This window comes from Garra rufa, chromosome 19 (assembly GCF_049309525.1).
Source record: "Garra rufa chromosome 19, GarRuf1.0, whole genome shotgun sequence".
In the NCBI taxonomy this organism is placed as follows: Eukaryota; Metazoa; Chordata; class Actinopteri; order Cypriniformes; family Cyprinidae; genus Garra; species Garra rufa.
The window spans coordinates 11,960,064-11,975,812 of NC_133379.1; the positions used below are offsets into that span (position 1 = coordinate 11,960,064).

At 34.0% G+C, this 15,749-nt stretch overlaps 1 protein-coding gene across 3 annotated transcripts in view; it reads left to right on the forward strand.

The window, feature by feature from the left end:
* rapgef6 (Rap guanine nucleotide exchange factor (GEF) 6) overlaps positions 1-15,749 on the forward strand; it is a 130,669-nt gene that overhangs the window by 19,229 nt on the left and 95,691 nt on the right. For all 3 annotated transcript variants that reach the window (XM_073824732.1, XM_073824731.1, XM_073824733.1), the window contains exons 2-5: positions 1,855-1,925; positions 3,075-3,131; positions 7,156-7,239; positions 13,720-13,789. In XM_073824732.1, the coding sequence (XP_073680833.1) occupies positions 1,855-1,925; positions 3,075-3,131; positions 7,156-7,239; positions 13,720-13,789 (282 nt within the window). The remainder of the gene's footprint in view (positions 1-1,854; positions 1,926-3,074; positions 3,132-7,155; positions 7,240-13,719; positions 13,790-15,749) is intronic.

Below are 15,749 nucleotides of genomic sequence, written 5' to 3' on the forward strand. Positions count from 1 at the left end.
TGTAATGTAATAAAATAATAATACTTCATTAGAGTACTTAAGTATTTTTTGTATCCGTACTTTACTTGAGTTTTTATTTTTCAGCCTACTTTTACTTTTACTCCACTATATTTCGTAATTAAAATGTATACTTTTACTCTGATGCAAGCATATTTGTTACTTACAAAATAGTCAGAAGTCAGGATTTCAGTCAGAATTGCGAGATGTAAACTTGCAACTGTGAGAGAAAAGTTTTTCTTTATAAATCTTTTTATCAACATATAAATATATAACTATTTATCAAATGTATTGCGTTCTATCTAGAAAGTGTTTGCTCACAAAAATATTGCCTTTCTCTCAAAAAAAGTGCATTTGCATTGAAATTGTTTTCTTTCTTTCACCTCTTTATATCCGTCACAAATGTTTTTGTGAGCAAACACAAAGTTTATAAACTCATAATTCTGACTCTTTATTTATTTATTTATTTTTTTACATTTTTTTCCCAGAATTGCGTGATATACACTCAATTCTGACTTTTCTTTCCCCTCAGAAGTTGATGATATAAACTCGCAATTGTGAGAAATAATTTACCTCACAAATGCATGTTATAATACTATTTTCTCACATTTGCAAGTTTTTATCCCACAAATCTGACTTTTTTTTTCAGAATTACGTGATATAAACTCACAATTGTGAGATATAAAGTCAGAATTGCAATAAAGTCTTTGACATTTTGCGAAAAAAAAATGCATTTGCTTGTACTTTTACTTTTAAGTACATTTAAGATAAAAAAAAAAATACTTTTTGTGTAAGTATCACATACTTTAAGACTTTTACTCAAGTAATATTCTAAACGGTGACTTCAACTTCTACCAAAGTCGTTTTCTGGTAAGATATCTGTACTTTTACTCAAGTATGGCTTTCAGGTGTTTTATAAACCACTGGTAGAAATATAGAACATTCCAAAAAGCACTGTAAGTCTATTCAAGGTTATGTTTCAAATACTAGGAGTCATAAGTAGATGTTGTTTTAGGTTCAGATGTTGATTTGCTTGTTAATGTTTCTGAATGGGCGTTTTGTAGTGAATTGCACAATGGCTGTTCTGTCCAGTCATGAGCTGAAGTGTGGTTCGGTGGTGGCAGCAGCATCGTCTGTTTGCTCATGTTTCTGGTATTGTCTGTACTGTTTGATCTGTTTTGTTTTGTCTTTGTCAGTATTTCCATGTGGCAGCTCTGCGTGACGGGACACTCTTGAATCACTCTTGGCATTGTCTTTCAAAGATTTTATTAGAATTCAGAGATGAAATCTGAATATTGATAAGATTGGATAAAATGAATATGGTTTATATAGTTGAATTTCAACATCAGTTTGTTTTTGAAAAGATGGAAATAATGAGTATCTGTAATGCACAAAGCTGCCTGTTTATAAACACAATAATAGTTGGACCTTTAATAACTGTGCCATATCTTCACACTCTGCTTAATAATCAGTGATTTGCTTTACAGTAAATACAGACATGAAGCTAATCATCAACATTAATGATTTCCTCACTGGAGCTTGTAATGGATATATTTCTCTTATTTATTGTATTACCCCTGCCCTGTGTGTGATCTTGTGCTGTTAACTGGTCACAGGGATCTTTGATATTCATCAGAATATTTCATAACTGTTTTGAATCAAATGCTGATATTGCACACTGCAGTATTACACTGTAAAATCCACCATTGTTTTGCTTCAGCATGTTATTTGGGTTAGATGCACTTCATAAATAGTGTCAATCTGATCAGCCAGTCACAATGTGAACAAACGGTCCTGATAGATACTGATGCAGAGTGTCAGATGTGGCTCACTGTTGTGTGTGTTTGTCTTGTTCAGGACTTGAACACCATCTACACTCATCTGTACCACATGGATGTGCTGTGTCACCTCAGAGAACATCAGCTCAGGTGAGTCTGACCTCAACTTCACAGCCTCATGTTATTAGTAATAGACAGCAAACACACATGGCATCAAATGGTGCTTAACCTTCAGAAAATACTAAAGTGGTCACACTTTATTTTTGGGACCAATTCTCACTGTTAACTAACTGCTAACTATGACTTTTGCCTCAATAAACTCCTAGTTTGCTTCTTATTAATAGTTAGAAAGGTGGTTGTTAAGTTTAGTTATTGGGTAACTTATGCAGAATAAGACATTCGTTTTAGTTCACCCAAAAATGAAAATTAGTCCATTATTACTTACCCTCTAGGCATCCTAGGTTATGAGACTTCATTCTTTCATACAAATCCATTCAGAGTTATATAAAACATTGTTCTGGCTCTCCCAAGCTTTATAATGGCAGTGAATGGGTGTTTCCTTTCAACAGTCCAAAACAAGTCCAATAAAGTGCATCCTTCCATAATAAAAAGTGCCTCACACAGCTCCAGGAAGTGAATAAAGGCCTTTTGTAGTGAATCGACGCATTTTTGTAAGAAAAATATCCATATTTAAAATGTAATAATCACTTTAATCTAGCTTGCGCTAACAGTTGTACACAGAAGTCGTTCTGGCCGTTGTGCATTCAATATAAACCAAGAGGAGACTGGTTTTCCTTTATTAAAGTAAGGAAACTTTGCTTCCTTTGCTTCTGTAAACAAACATTGGTTTTCACGAGCCTCACAGGTGCATGTGCAACACCAACATCCGTTCGTGGACGACAGTTTGTGCAAGCTAGATTAAAGTGATTATTACGTTTTAAATATGGATATTTTTCATACAAAATGTATTGATTCACTACATGAGACCTTTATTCACCCCCCTAAGCCATGTGAGGCACTTTTTTATTATGGATGGATGCACTTTATTGGACTTGTTTTGGACTGTTGACATCAATTTATTGACATTTTAAAGCTTGGGAAAGCCACAACAATTTTTTATATAACTTAGATTTGATTTGTCTGAAAGAAGGAAGTCATATACACCTTGGATGCCTACAAATGGCCACAAATGGGTTGAGTTTTTTTGGATGGGAGCTTATGTAGAGCAGATCAAATACTCCTAGATATAATGATCATCACAACTTCAGTCCTTCTCTCAAACTTCTCTTTGTGTTCCAGGTCCATGTGCATGACGGCCAGGTACGAGCGCTATGAGGCTAACCATGTTCTCTTCTAGTAAGTACATCTCTTGCATTTTAGTAGTGTTGATAGCGCCAGGGTTCCTACAGGGTTTGAAAAAGTATGGAATTTGATTTAAGTATTTTCCAGGTCAGGAAAAGTATGGAAAAATATATTTGTGATTCCAGACTTTTGCCCCCATTTAATTTTAGAGTTTAATGAAAATAAATGTATTGTAGGAGAAGTAAGGTTTCATAGCAGCTGTTTACTGATTATATAGTGATTATAAAATATGGCTGAATTCAGGGTGTCCTTTTTCAATAGGCAAAATGCAGGTTGTAAGCACTTTTGGGTTTCTTCTCACTATATTCTTAGGGTTAGGGTTAATATTTCACCATATTGCATAGCCTCAAGGACCTTTACAAAAGTAAAAAATATACAGACTTGTGTCTACAAGAAACCCTTAAACTTAACATATAAAATAATGCACACTGATCCACCTATTGTGCCAATTTCGCGCTGTGGTTTCTTGGCCTCCACAGACTATGCGTTAAAGAGACCTAAGGCCTTGAAATATGACATACTGCCCTAATGAAAGCCAAACTTTAAACACTTTCGAACAGTACAATCTTTTTTATAGACCCTTGAACTTGCCAAATTTTACTGTATGCCATCAGCCCATTTTGTGTCACGGATTCTCTGCTGTCACAAAGGATATGTTAAATTGGACATTAGGCCTTGATATTATCATATTAGTGGTACTACTATAATAAAAAAGCCAAATTTTGAGCAAATTGATCTTATTTAATTCACGTGCATCCAGGCTCTCTTTTTATTCATAGTAAGATGGCAGTGATGCACAAAGAAAATAGGTTATATAAAACTAGAAATTCCTGTGCACATATAGTTTCTTAAAGGCACAAAAAAGTTTCTTGTGTGCATGTAAAAGTCTGTATTTTTTATGTATGTATTTGTTTGTTTATTTTATTTTATTTTAGGGGCTCTGTATGTTGTCACTTTGAGAAAATCAATGAAAAAACCCTATGAAAATAAAAATATTTACAGATGATTGTACTACATACCAAATATAAAGATGAATATAATGCTCTGGGAACCATTTATGTTGAATATGGTCTGAAAATCTACTGAGAGGTTTAGAAATTTGATTCTGGAAAAGTATTGAATTTTAAAATGTAAAATACTTAGATAGCAGATGAATCCAGGATTTAGCTAGATGCCAAGGCAACATTTTTGTTTTGTTTATTTTACTAAAATAAAAAAAACATCTACTTCTTTAAGAAAAGCTAATAAAATGACCAAAACAACCAGACAAAATTATTCAAACTTTAGCTAAAATTAAAGAATTAAGAAAAAAATGAATTCAAATTATTTACAAAACTAGGCCGGGACACATGAAGCCGATAGTCGGGCAGTGTCAGGTTGTCAGTGATCATCTGCAGAACTGATATTCCAAATTGTAAGCAAGCGCTGTTTTGTTTGTGAATATCTTGTATATTCTTGTTTCAGTTTTTACTTTTGATTGACGAACAGTGTTGGGGAAAGTTACTTTTAAAAAGTAATGCAGTACAATATTGAGTTACTCCCTAAATAAGTAACTAATTACGTTTCTTTTTATGGAAAGTAATGCGTTTCGTCACTTTTGCGTTACTTTTTAAATCTGGGCAAGGGTTGCTTGTTTGTTTTTAATATAAAAAGGTCTATTTTTGTCAAATGTAAAAGCCTTTTTACACCAAAAGCCTCAGGCTTAGAGAAGAGTAAATTCACGTCTGTATAGTAGACCGCAGAAGAAAAAATGTCAACTCTTCAGCAATAAAAAAAAAAGGAGAACAAATGTTAGATTATCTAGGGTAATTTTTGCTTATTAGTATGGATGAATTAGATCACCGAAGGTCGGCAGCAAAGACATCGGTTAATAAAATGGAATTAAATACATAAAGGATATTTGTATTATTTAACATATTTAATCATTGCAGGTTTGTGTTGAATTTCACTGTTTTTATTCATTTTGAGGAACACTGTATCTGTATTTTTTGTGAGTGAGATGAATGAATGCATGTTGACTTTTATTTCCAGAACTAAAGTAACATCGTACTCACAATTTCTCTCAATGTCAACACTATTGACGAATATAGACTATTTATAGACTAATATAGACAGTAATTTCTCTCACGCAGGTACAAAACACACATGCTAGGTGCAGTCGGCTGTAGTCAGTGTGGTGTGTTAAAAAGCAGCTTTTTGGTCCAGATACAGCCAGCACACACTGTCACTGCTAGTTCTGTAAAGTCAGCTTGGTGTGTCCCGTCCTTAAAGGGATAGTTCACCCAAAAATGAAAATTTGATGTTTATCTGCTTACCCCCAGGGCATCCAAGAAGTAGGTTACTTTGTTTCTTCAGTAGAACACAAACGAATATTTTTAACTCAAACCGGTGCAGTCTGTCAGTCATATAATGGCAGTCAATGGGCACCAAACCTTAAAGGTTGTATCAGCGATTTCTAGCCTAAAACATAAAGTGTCAAATTCAGCTGACCTTTATTCACGTCTGTTCTGTTAAGAAGGATTATTATTACTTTACTAAAAGCATGTTTTACTTATTAAACTGTATTTAATTTCAGATTTTTTATTTATTATTTAATTTCAGATGTCAGATGCTATTGATTCAATAGCCAAAGCCAGTTTGGCCTGTTAAATACTAAATAAACATGTTGTTTATGTTGTTTACTTGCATAACTTCTTGTTTTTGAAAAAATCGGAAATCGGTATCGGAATCGGCCAGCTTGCTTGTAAAAAATCAGTATCGGAATCGGCCATGAAAAATCATGATCGGTGCATCCCTAATAAACGATAGTTTTGTGTCTTAGGACATCAATGCATCGTCACAAGCCGCAGAGTTTAATTTGGTTTTGTCTGTGCATGTTTTGCCCATGGTGCCCATTCACTGCCATTATATGACTAACAGATTGCAACGGTTTGAGTTAGGGCTGTGCAATTAATTGAAATTTCTGCTTCAAACGATCATGAAAATGCAATAATCGAGATGAAACGATTATTGCGCCCCATTCTGCACTTTTACCAGTGGTGTGCTTTCGCTCCTCCATAAAAGCCAAATTTCACATGCAAATCAGCTAAATCATGTAAGGTGGCTTTCATAAAATGGGACGTGATTGATTCATTAATGTTTCTTTGATGTTGTGTTTTTAATAGCACGTAAGAAAACTTGCGCTGTCCTTTGTTAATGCGCTCAGAGACGGAGCGGAACACGGACATGAAAGTTATCTTTTAGCTCAAGGTGCGCACCTAAACAGTCAAATACACGCAAAAATATTTCAAAATGAGGGGCTTGGTGATTATTCATGTAAACTCTCATCAGTTATGTCTTAAATGAACATAAACGGTTGAGAATGAAAATCCGTGCGTAACAGTATAATGGGTCCGTGTGGTTAAAGCGGCAACACATAATATTCCTTTTGTCGTCTCTGTGCCTAATATGAATAAAACGTAAAAATACGTTTTATACAAGAAACATCACTCACTGCTCTTGAATGAAGGACGTTTTTAGTTTTAATAAGAAACAAAGCATGCTTAACTATTAGAGTGAAGACATTGTTTTATTTTTACATTCAAATTCAATTTCTGTAGTATTGTTAGACTACTTTAGACTTGCATAAAAGTGTTCAGTATTTTTAAAGCACTGTTTTTTTATTTGTATCTTTTTCCTCACTCTATTGCTATCTTTAAATGAATCACTGTGTAAAGTTTTGGAGCCTGTCATAATCGTTTAAATAATCGTGATTACAATATTGACCAAAATAATCGTGATTATGATTTGTGCCAAAATCGAGCAGCCCTAGTTTGAGTTAAAAATCTTTGTTTGTGTTCTACTGAAGAAACAAAGTCACCTACATCTTGGATGCCATGGGCATAAGCAGATAAACATCACATTTTAAACTATCTCTTTAATCGTATGTCACCGATACTAAAATACTACCCCAGCAGACATCCTGATGTGTGACTGAGCTTGTGGATGACCTGTGTCATGTCCTGTGTTTGTGTTTCAGTGCTGACAGCATCTCCACGTGTTGGTTCGTCCTGCTCTCGGGCTCAGTGCTGGTCAAGGAGCACATGTATCTGGCACGATGCTGGTATGTACCTCACCTAAGCTGACAAGTGAAACGTGCCTGACTGTGTGGTGAACTGATGATGTCATAGGCGTTATGTGCGTCGGCCAATGATGAGGCTCAAACAGCAGGAGTTTCACTTCCTCAACATGCCTCTCGTTTCTCTTTAATCAGTCCAGCATGAGACTCCCTGACTGTTCAGACAATCATGTTAACTAGTACTATATTCACTAGGCAGAGCCAACTACAGCTGTGCACTTGTAGACTAACTATTGTTTAGTCATGAATACAAGGTTTTATTTTAGCCATTGTTTACACTACCAGTCAAAGGTTTTTGGACAGTAAGATATTTCATGTTTTTTAAAGAAGCCTCGTCCGCTCACCAAGCCTGCATTTATTTGATCTCCAATCAAAAGCAGTACTATTGTAAAATACTAAAAATAAATGTAATTTATTTCTGTGATCAAAGCTGAATTTTCAGCATCATTACTCCTGTCTTCAGTGTCATATGATTCTTCAGAAATCATTCTAATATACTGATTTGCTGTTCAAAAAATTTGTTATTATTATCAATATTTAAAACATTTAAGTAAATTTTTCAGGATTTTTTGATTTACAGAAAGATCCAAAGATCAGCATTCATCTGAAATAAAAAGATTTTGTAAAATTATACACTATTAAAAACTTGGAATCAGTACAATTCATTTTATTGGTGGAAAGAAATTAATAGTTTAATTTACCATGGATGGAACTTGATCAAAAGTGATGATAAAGACATTTATAATGTTACAAAAGATTTCTATTTCAGATAAATGCTTTTCTTCTGAACTTTCTATTCATGAAACCTGAAAAAATTCTACTCAGCTGTTTTCAACATAACAATAATAATAATAATAATAATAATAATAATAATAACAGTAATAACAACAACAATAATAATAATAACAGTAATAATAATAATAATAATAATAAATGTTTTTGAGCAGCAAATCAGAATATTAGAATGATTTCACGTGACTGGAGTAATGATTCTAAAAATCAGCTTTGAAATCACAGAAATAAATTACATTTTAAAATATATTCAAATAGAAAGCAGTTACTTAAAATAGTAAAAATATTTCAAAATTTGTACTGTTTTTGCTGTATTTTTGATTGAATAAATGCAGGTTTGGTGAGCAGAAGAGACTTAAAAAAACACTTACTGTCCAGAAACTTTTGACAGGTAGTGTATATGTCATGCCTTACATATCAACAACAAATTGGAGTAGAAAAATAATTGTTTAAAAAATTGACAGAAAAATACCTAATGTGAATTTTAAATGTGCAACTTTCTCTTAGTGTTTTGAGTGTTGATTAGTTTGAACTTTCTTTAATTTATTCATTATTAAATCAGTAAAATATTGGTTTCCAGTTTCAGCCAAGTACATCCTAAATTTTTGGTTTTGGTTTTTAGTTTTGATACATCACTTTTGCAAAACTGTACTTTTTTGAACTTTTATTCTTCACATTGCGTCACAATTGCAAAATTCCCCAGCTTAGCAAGTTACAAGTAGTTGTTATTAATATTGTTTTTCAGAAATATACTATTAAAACACAAGAGTGTAATGTAAAATAAAAAACAAATATTTCATAAAAGTATATTAATTTGCTTAACAAATGATTTTACTTTAATAAAATTATAATTAATTTCTTCACTTGAGAGTTAAACCAGCTTTTATTTTAGCAAGCAGCTGCAGGAAAATCTTTAAGAGGTTTATAAATGCTTCTCATAAAAAAATCTGTGTAAAATGCATGAAGGCATGAAATGCTGTAATCATCTGTCCACAAAAAATATTGGAAATTATATGACTGTGAAAAAGCACAACTGGCTCGAGCTGCCTTCTTAAATGCACATTAAACTCAGCACATGCAGTGAACACGCTGTGAGTATATATTTATAGACTATATACTTATTTTATTAAGATACTAACTGTTGCCCAAGAGAGAGCAAGAAAGTGCAGCTGGAATCAGTGCACAAACTAAGTATTAAAATTGTAAATATTCAGAATCAGTCAGAAACGATGTTTGATTTGTTTTTCACATATACGAAGCCTCATGGCTGGAGTGTTTGTGTTCATTGTGGGTGTGTTTTGTCCTAAAACATAAAGGGAAGTGTGTGTGTGTGTGTGTGTTTGCTGACCTCTGCAGGGGTCGGTGGCAATGAGGAATGCGGAACTCGTGTCACTAGTGTTTTCCAGCTGTGTGTGTCATGAACGCATTCAGACAGGAAGCAGCCCTCACCCCTCACTCCTGTGACCAGACCCCGTACACAGACACGCATACGCACACACACACGTGTGAAGACCACAGCACAGAACTGGGAAGTTTGCTCATTGATGAGCCATTTCAGAATTCCTGCTAAGTTTCGGAGCATGAAAATCAAGATTTCTCAGAAATAAGAAGTTGTTCTACAGAACAGAAAAATCTGAGCGGGAATATTTCGGATGCTTTAAGCCGGTTTGACTGCATTGCTTTCTCTTTCGGGTTAAAGCCGTTGGTCCTCGAGCCATGGATAACTGATTCTCGTCTTAAGACGTCGTTGGGCTCCTCTAGCAGCACCTAATTCATTCTTAAAGGGCTGGTGAAGGTGTGAGTGAGCTGTACGTTTCACAGTCTGTGTCAGCGTGCCGTTTGTCTCGTCTCACTGTGAGTAACAGCGGTTTTTCTCTGACTTCTGAACTTAAATCTGTGTATGTTGCATAATGAAGCCATGCTCACGTGTCGTGTAGTTTTAACTGCAATTGCTGGCTGCGGGTGGTTTGTGGGTTCGGTGTCAGCACTCAGTGTTGTCATGGACACATGGCTTTGTCATGTTTTCAACATCAGTCTCAGGAAGAGAAAGTGAGGCTTAGACACACTTCTGCTCATGTTGAGCACGTTCAGCTCTCTGACGTCTTTATATCACTCGTGTTCATGTGCTGGTGTCTTATTTTATATATGAAATGTATACATGATTTTTTCAAATTCAAAATTTGATATTTTGAAATCTTGAAATCGTGAAAAAAAAAAAAATTGCGTAAATTTTTTTAAAATTTTCAAAATTTCAAATTTGCGCTACAGTTTTACAAAGGTGTTGTGGGTGTTTCTTTCTGGTTTTAAAATAATCCCTCCTTAAATATATTACTTGTGTACAGTAAAATGTAGGAATGGGCATTTCTGATCATATTTCATTTCGAGTAATCCACAGGTTTGAGAAACGAGTACTTGATTAATCGGGGGTGGAGTTTAAGCAAGGGGCGGGGCGTTTGCGTCACAGTATACAGTAAACATTTAAAAGAAATAACAGCATGAGGTGAAGCTGAAGCGCTTTTTCTACATGACGCATTGTATATAAAATTAATCACATAGCCTAGGTGCATAAATATGTAAATGTTATATTATCTACACAAAATGCATGTGAGCTTGAACTACGTGCCAATCATAAAGTAGTAGATGCGCTTCTCCCGTTACTTTAAAACAATGGCAGCTGAAGCCTGGCCAGACATCACTGCGTGCTTTAGAAGCCATTTTTGCTCTGTGCTCCGGTCTTGTCTCTAGACCGCAACTTCTCACAGCCGTAACCAATCAAACATCAGACTACCGCCCAAATACCAACATAACCAGTCAGAAAGAATGAAAGTAGTTTAATTAAAAAAAAAATGCATTTTTAGAGCCAATCGATCGTCATTTTCATGCTCGATCATCGCTGATGGGCAATCGAGTAATCGATTAATCGAGTACTTGTGCACATCCCTAGTAAAATGTACTTCCCAAAGTACATTTAGGGATGCACCGAATGTTCGGCAACCAAGATTTTTCGGCCAAAAATAGCAAAAAAACCTTGAATAAGCAAAAAGGCCAAATAAATTTTACTGAACAATGACATGACACGATCAAATAGAGGCACACTAATGCAGCAAATGTGTGGAATCATTTAAAACTGACAGAGAAAGACGCAAAAATCATTAAAAGGACCCACAGCATAAGTTTAGTAAAAGCCAAAGCGCAAGGAAATCTGCTGCTGTCAGCAAAATGTAGTACTGAGGTCTTCTTTTGGGCGTCTGCCAAAATAAAAGTCAACATTCATAAATGTTAGTATTGTAATTTTACTGTTGTTCTGTAAAGTAAAATAAAACAGGAAGACAAAAATAATGATAGCAATCATTACAACCGCTCTATTAATACATTTATTCTAACATTCTCCTTTGCTCAGCAAGGCTGTATTTATTTGTACATTAAAAACACATGCCTGATTCAAGAATGGGGTCTTAAAAATGGCCAAAGAATATTATTTTACTAACTTATTAACACTTAACTAACTCATTTTAAGCTAAATTTTGCTTTGTTGGTAGGCTATAATGTCTACTAGAATGTTAAAAATGTTGAGTAGATATTTTTAAATTGTTGTTTTGTAATAGATTTTTTTCTTTGAAAAGCAAGACAAAACTGTAAAAGCATATTTTGGCTATTTAATTTATGCAATGGTGAAAAAAATATGCAAAGTACATGGGAGAAAAAACATGAAAAACCATGTTCGGTAATCAGCCATCGGCCCAGTGTTTAATTTTGTTTGTCTTCGGCCAAGAATTTTAATTATGGTGCATCCCTAATAATTGTTAAATATAAAAAAAAATATTTTAAGAATATTACACAATATTCTGTCCACGTTTTAATTTAGACAATTAACCTACTTTTGAATATTAATTTAAATTGTTCATGTTTTATGGCTTTATTTTTTATTTAGTTTAATACATTTGTATTAAATCATAAATCATACTAATACAGTAAATTGTACTAATTCAGTTTATTATTTATGCTTTTTGGCAAGTAACGTTTAATTAAACCATTTAAACATAATCTAGAAAAATTTAAATGGAAAACACATTACATAGGGCCCTAAGCACTTTTAATAAATTGTTAGTAAAACTCATGATTTCAGTTAATTAGCTTTTGATTCTTAAAATTTAGGGACCTCTTCTGACTTTTAAATGGTTGCTTTTTATCATGCATATTATTTAAAAAAGCACATCATTGTCTCATTCAGCATGATCATTTTTTAGAGCCCTTAATCCACCTCATATCAAACTTAACCTAACCTTACTAACTATTAATAAGCAGCAAATTAGGAGTTTATGAAGGTAAATGTTAGTTAAGTTTGCAGTTAGTTGATAATAAAAAATTGGACCTTAAAATAAAGTGTGACTATTTAACCATTAAAACAGCATCCAGAAAAAATTTAAATGAAAAACTGAATTTGGTAATAAATAAATAAATAAATAAATAAATAAATAAATCAATAAGTCAATTAAAATACATTAAAAACAAAAAGTAACTGAACTGTAAAAAAAAAAAATCATAAGGCCCTAATATAGTAGCAGCACACTCAACAACACACACAACAATTTAAGGAATGATTAATGTTTGGAGCACAAACACACACATACTTGCATCATAATGAACACCAGCGCTAGTGAAGGATGAGCTGGTAAACATTAGTAATGCGGGACATGGAGGTTGAGGAGAGTTTGCTTGAGATGACACTGGCACTGAAGCTGCAGTACTCGTTCTCATCCACAAAGAGGAGCTCATGAGGTCGCAGTGAGAGTCTGGACGCTTCTGACAGCTTTTGCCTTCGTCTGACAGCAGGGTTCAGTCTCACTGAAGTGTGAAGAGATGTCAAAGCAGACCTGACCTCTGACCCCCTCGGGCTCCACTCACACAGTAATGACGCTTCTGTACCGCAATCTGAGTTTCAAAAATATATTTCAACAAGCTTCACTGCTTACAGCATATACAGTTGAGGTGCAAAAGTTTACATCCCCCTTTCAGAGTCTGCAAATTGTTTATTATTTTATCAAAATAAGAGGGACCATACAAAATGCATGTTATTGTTTATTTAGAATAAGATATTTTACATGTAAGATGTTTACATATGGTCCACTAAAGAAAATAACAGTTGAATTTATAAAAATTACTGTTTAAAAGTTTACATAGACTTGATTCTTAATACTGTGTTGTTACCTGAATGATCCACAGCTGTGTTTTTTGGTTTAGTGATAGTTGTTCATGAGTCCCTTGTTTGTCCTGAACAGTTAAACTGTCTGCTGTTCTTCAGAAAAATCCTTCAGGTCCCACAAATTCTTTGGTTTTCCAACATATTTGTGTATTTGAACCCTTTCCAACAATGACTGAATGATTTTGAGATTCATCTTTTCACACTGAGGACAACAGAGACTCTTATGCAACTATTACAGAAGGTTCAAACACTCACTGATGCTCCGGAAGGAAACACAATGCATTAAGAGCTGATATTTTAAATTGTTTAAAATATGTTTTGGCTGTTTTTGTCTAAGTGGACGGTTCATTTCTTGGTCAGAATGAGCTGCATGTTGACAACATTGCGTTTCTCTCTGGAGTGAATGAATGTGTTTATCGTGTCAGTTTGTGTGATTTATCCAGATTCCCTCTCTTTCTTTCTCAATGCAGTTTCGGGACGCAGCGCGGAGGACGACGAGGCTGTGAATGCATCACTTTAGAGCCGTCCGAGATGATTGTGGTGAGTGGCAAGTTACACACACATCCCAGCCGTCCACTCCAGCCTCAGACTGACTAAAGCAGACGTGCAATCACAACATGGTTTCTTTATGCACAAGCCTGATCTGATTGTGGATGCTTCATCAGCGCACGTGACAACTTCCTCTGAAACCACTTTTCCTTTTGGTGTACATGACCTAGGTCGCAGATAATGTCAAATGTCAACTTAAAAATTTCTACAAATGAATATCCAATAAGATCAGCCACAGTTTGCATCTCCTTGCTAATTTTAGTAAAATTACAGTAGTGCAAAAAAAAGTTTGCAGTGACACAAACTGAATTGCTCATTTCTAGGGCTGGGTATCGTTCCAAAATGTTCGATACCGATACCCTGAATTCGATACCGGTTCCGAACGATACTTTTTTCGATACTTTTATTTTAAGAAATGTATTTTAACAAGATTACAACACTTTTTCAGGATGTTTGTGACACTTTCACAGCAGGCTTATCTCTAAGACCAATAAACAAAGGAACAAAAGCACAAAATGAACAAAGTGTAGTTAACACAATATATCAGTGAATGTTTTTGAATAAAGTTCAAACAGTTTTAACTCAATCAGATTTAAGTATTTGTGAGGCTCACTGCTGCTTAAAGGTTTAGTTCACCCAAAATTTTAAATTCTGTCATTAATTATCTACAAATGAAGATATTTTGGATTTAATCCATGAGCTTTCTGATCCTCCCATAGATAAATCTTTGAATAAAGTTATTTTTGTTTACTTTGCACACAGAAGTATTCTCGCAGCTTCATATAATTATGATTGAACCACTTATATCACATTGACTTATTTTGACTATGTTTTTGGTTCCTTTCTGGGCATTGAAAATACATATCCAGTAAATATAGGAGGATCAGAAAACTCTTGGATTAAATCCAAATGATCTTCATTTGTGTTCTGAAGATAAACAAAGGTCTTATGGGTTTGGAACAACATTAGGGTGAGTTATTAATGACGGAAGTTTCATTTTTTTGGTGAACTAACCTTTTAAGATCACCTGAAATCACTCAACAGTTCTTCTTCAGAGAAATTAGCATGTAGCACCGATGTTGATTCTTCATGGACGATTTTGATTGCCAATGTTTTACAAGCAAATGGGCTGATTCTGAAAGCCTTTTTAATATATTTATTTTACACCTTAAGCAAGGGACAAGAATGAATGATAATATGAGTACATGAACTAGATGTTTATTTTCTCTATTATAGGTGCAGCCATTTAAATCAGAGGCAACCACTGCATTCAGATTAAAATCTAAATGAATGACAAAATATATGTGACCCTGGACCACAAAACCAGTCATAAGGTTAAATTTTACAAAACTGAGATATATACATCATATGAAAGCTCAATAAATACGCTTTCTATTGATGTATGGTTTGTTAGGATAGGACAATATTTGGCCGAGATACATCTATTTGAAAATCTGGAATATAAGGGTGCAAAAAAATCAAAATACTGAGAAAATCACCTTTAAAGTTGTCCAAATTAAGTTCTTAACAATGCATATTACTAATCAAAAATTACATTTTGATAGGTTTACAGTAGGAATTTTACAAAAAATCTTAATGTAACATGATCTTTACTTAATTTCCTAATGATTTTTGACATAAAAGAAAAATCTATAATTTTGACCCATACAACGTATTTTTGGCTATTGCTACAAATATACCCCAGCGACTTAAGACTGGTTTTGTGGTCCAGGGTCACATATTATAAATAACAAAAAATAAACGACATACAGTAGTTCTTTCTTAGTCGTGTAGACCTTAAATACATCCATAATCAAAATAGGCTACTCTTTCAATATTCAAAGTGCAAACAGAGACCGAATCTTCAAGCATGATACAGAGCTATTAATAGACAACTACACAACTTATTATAGCACACATACTAATAACAGCTTCGATATTTTATGTAGCC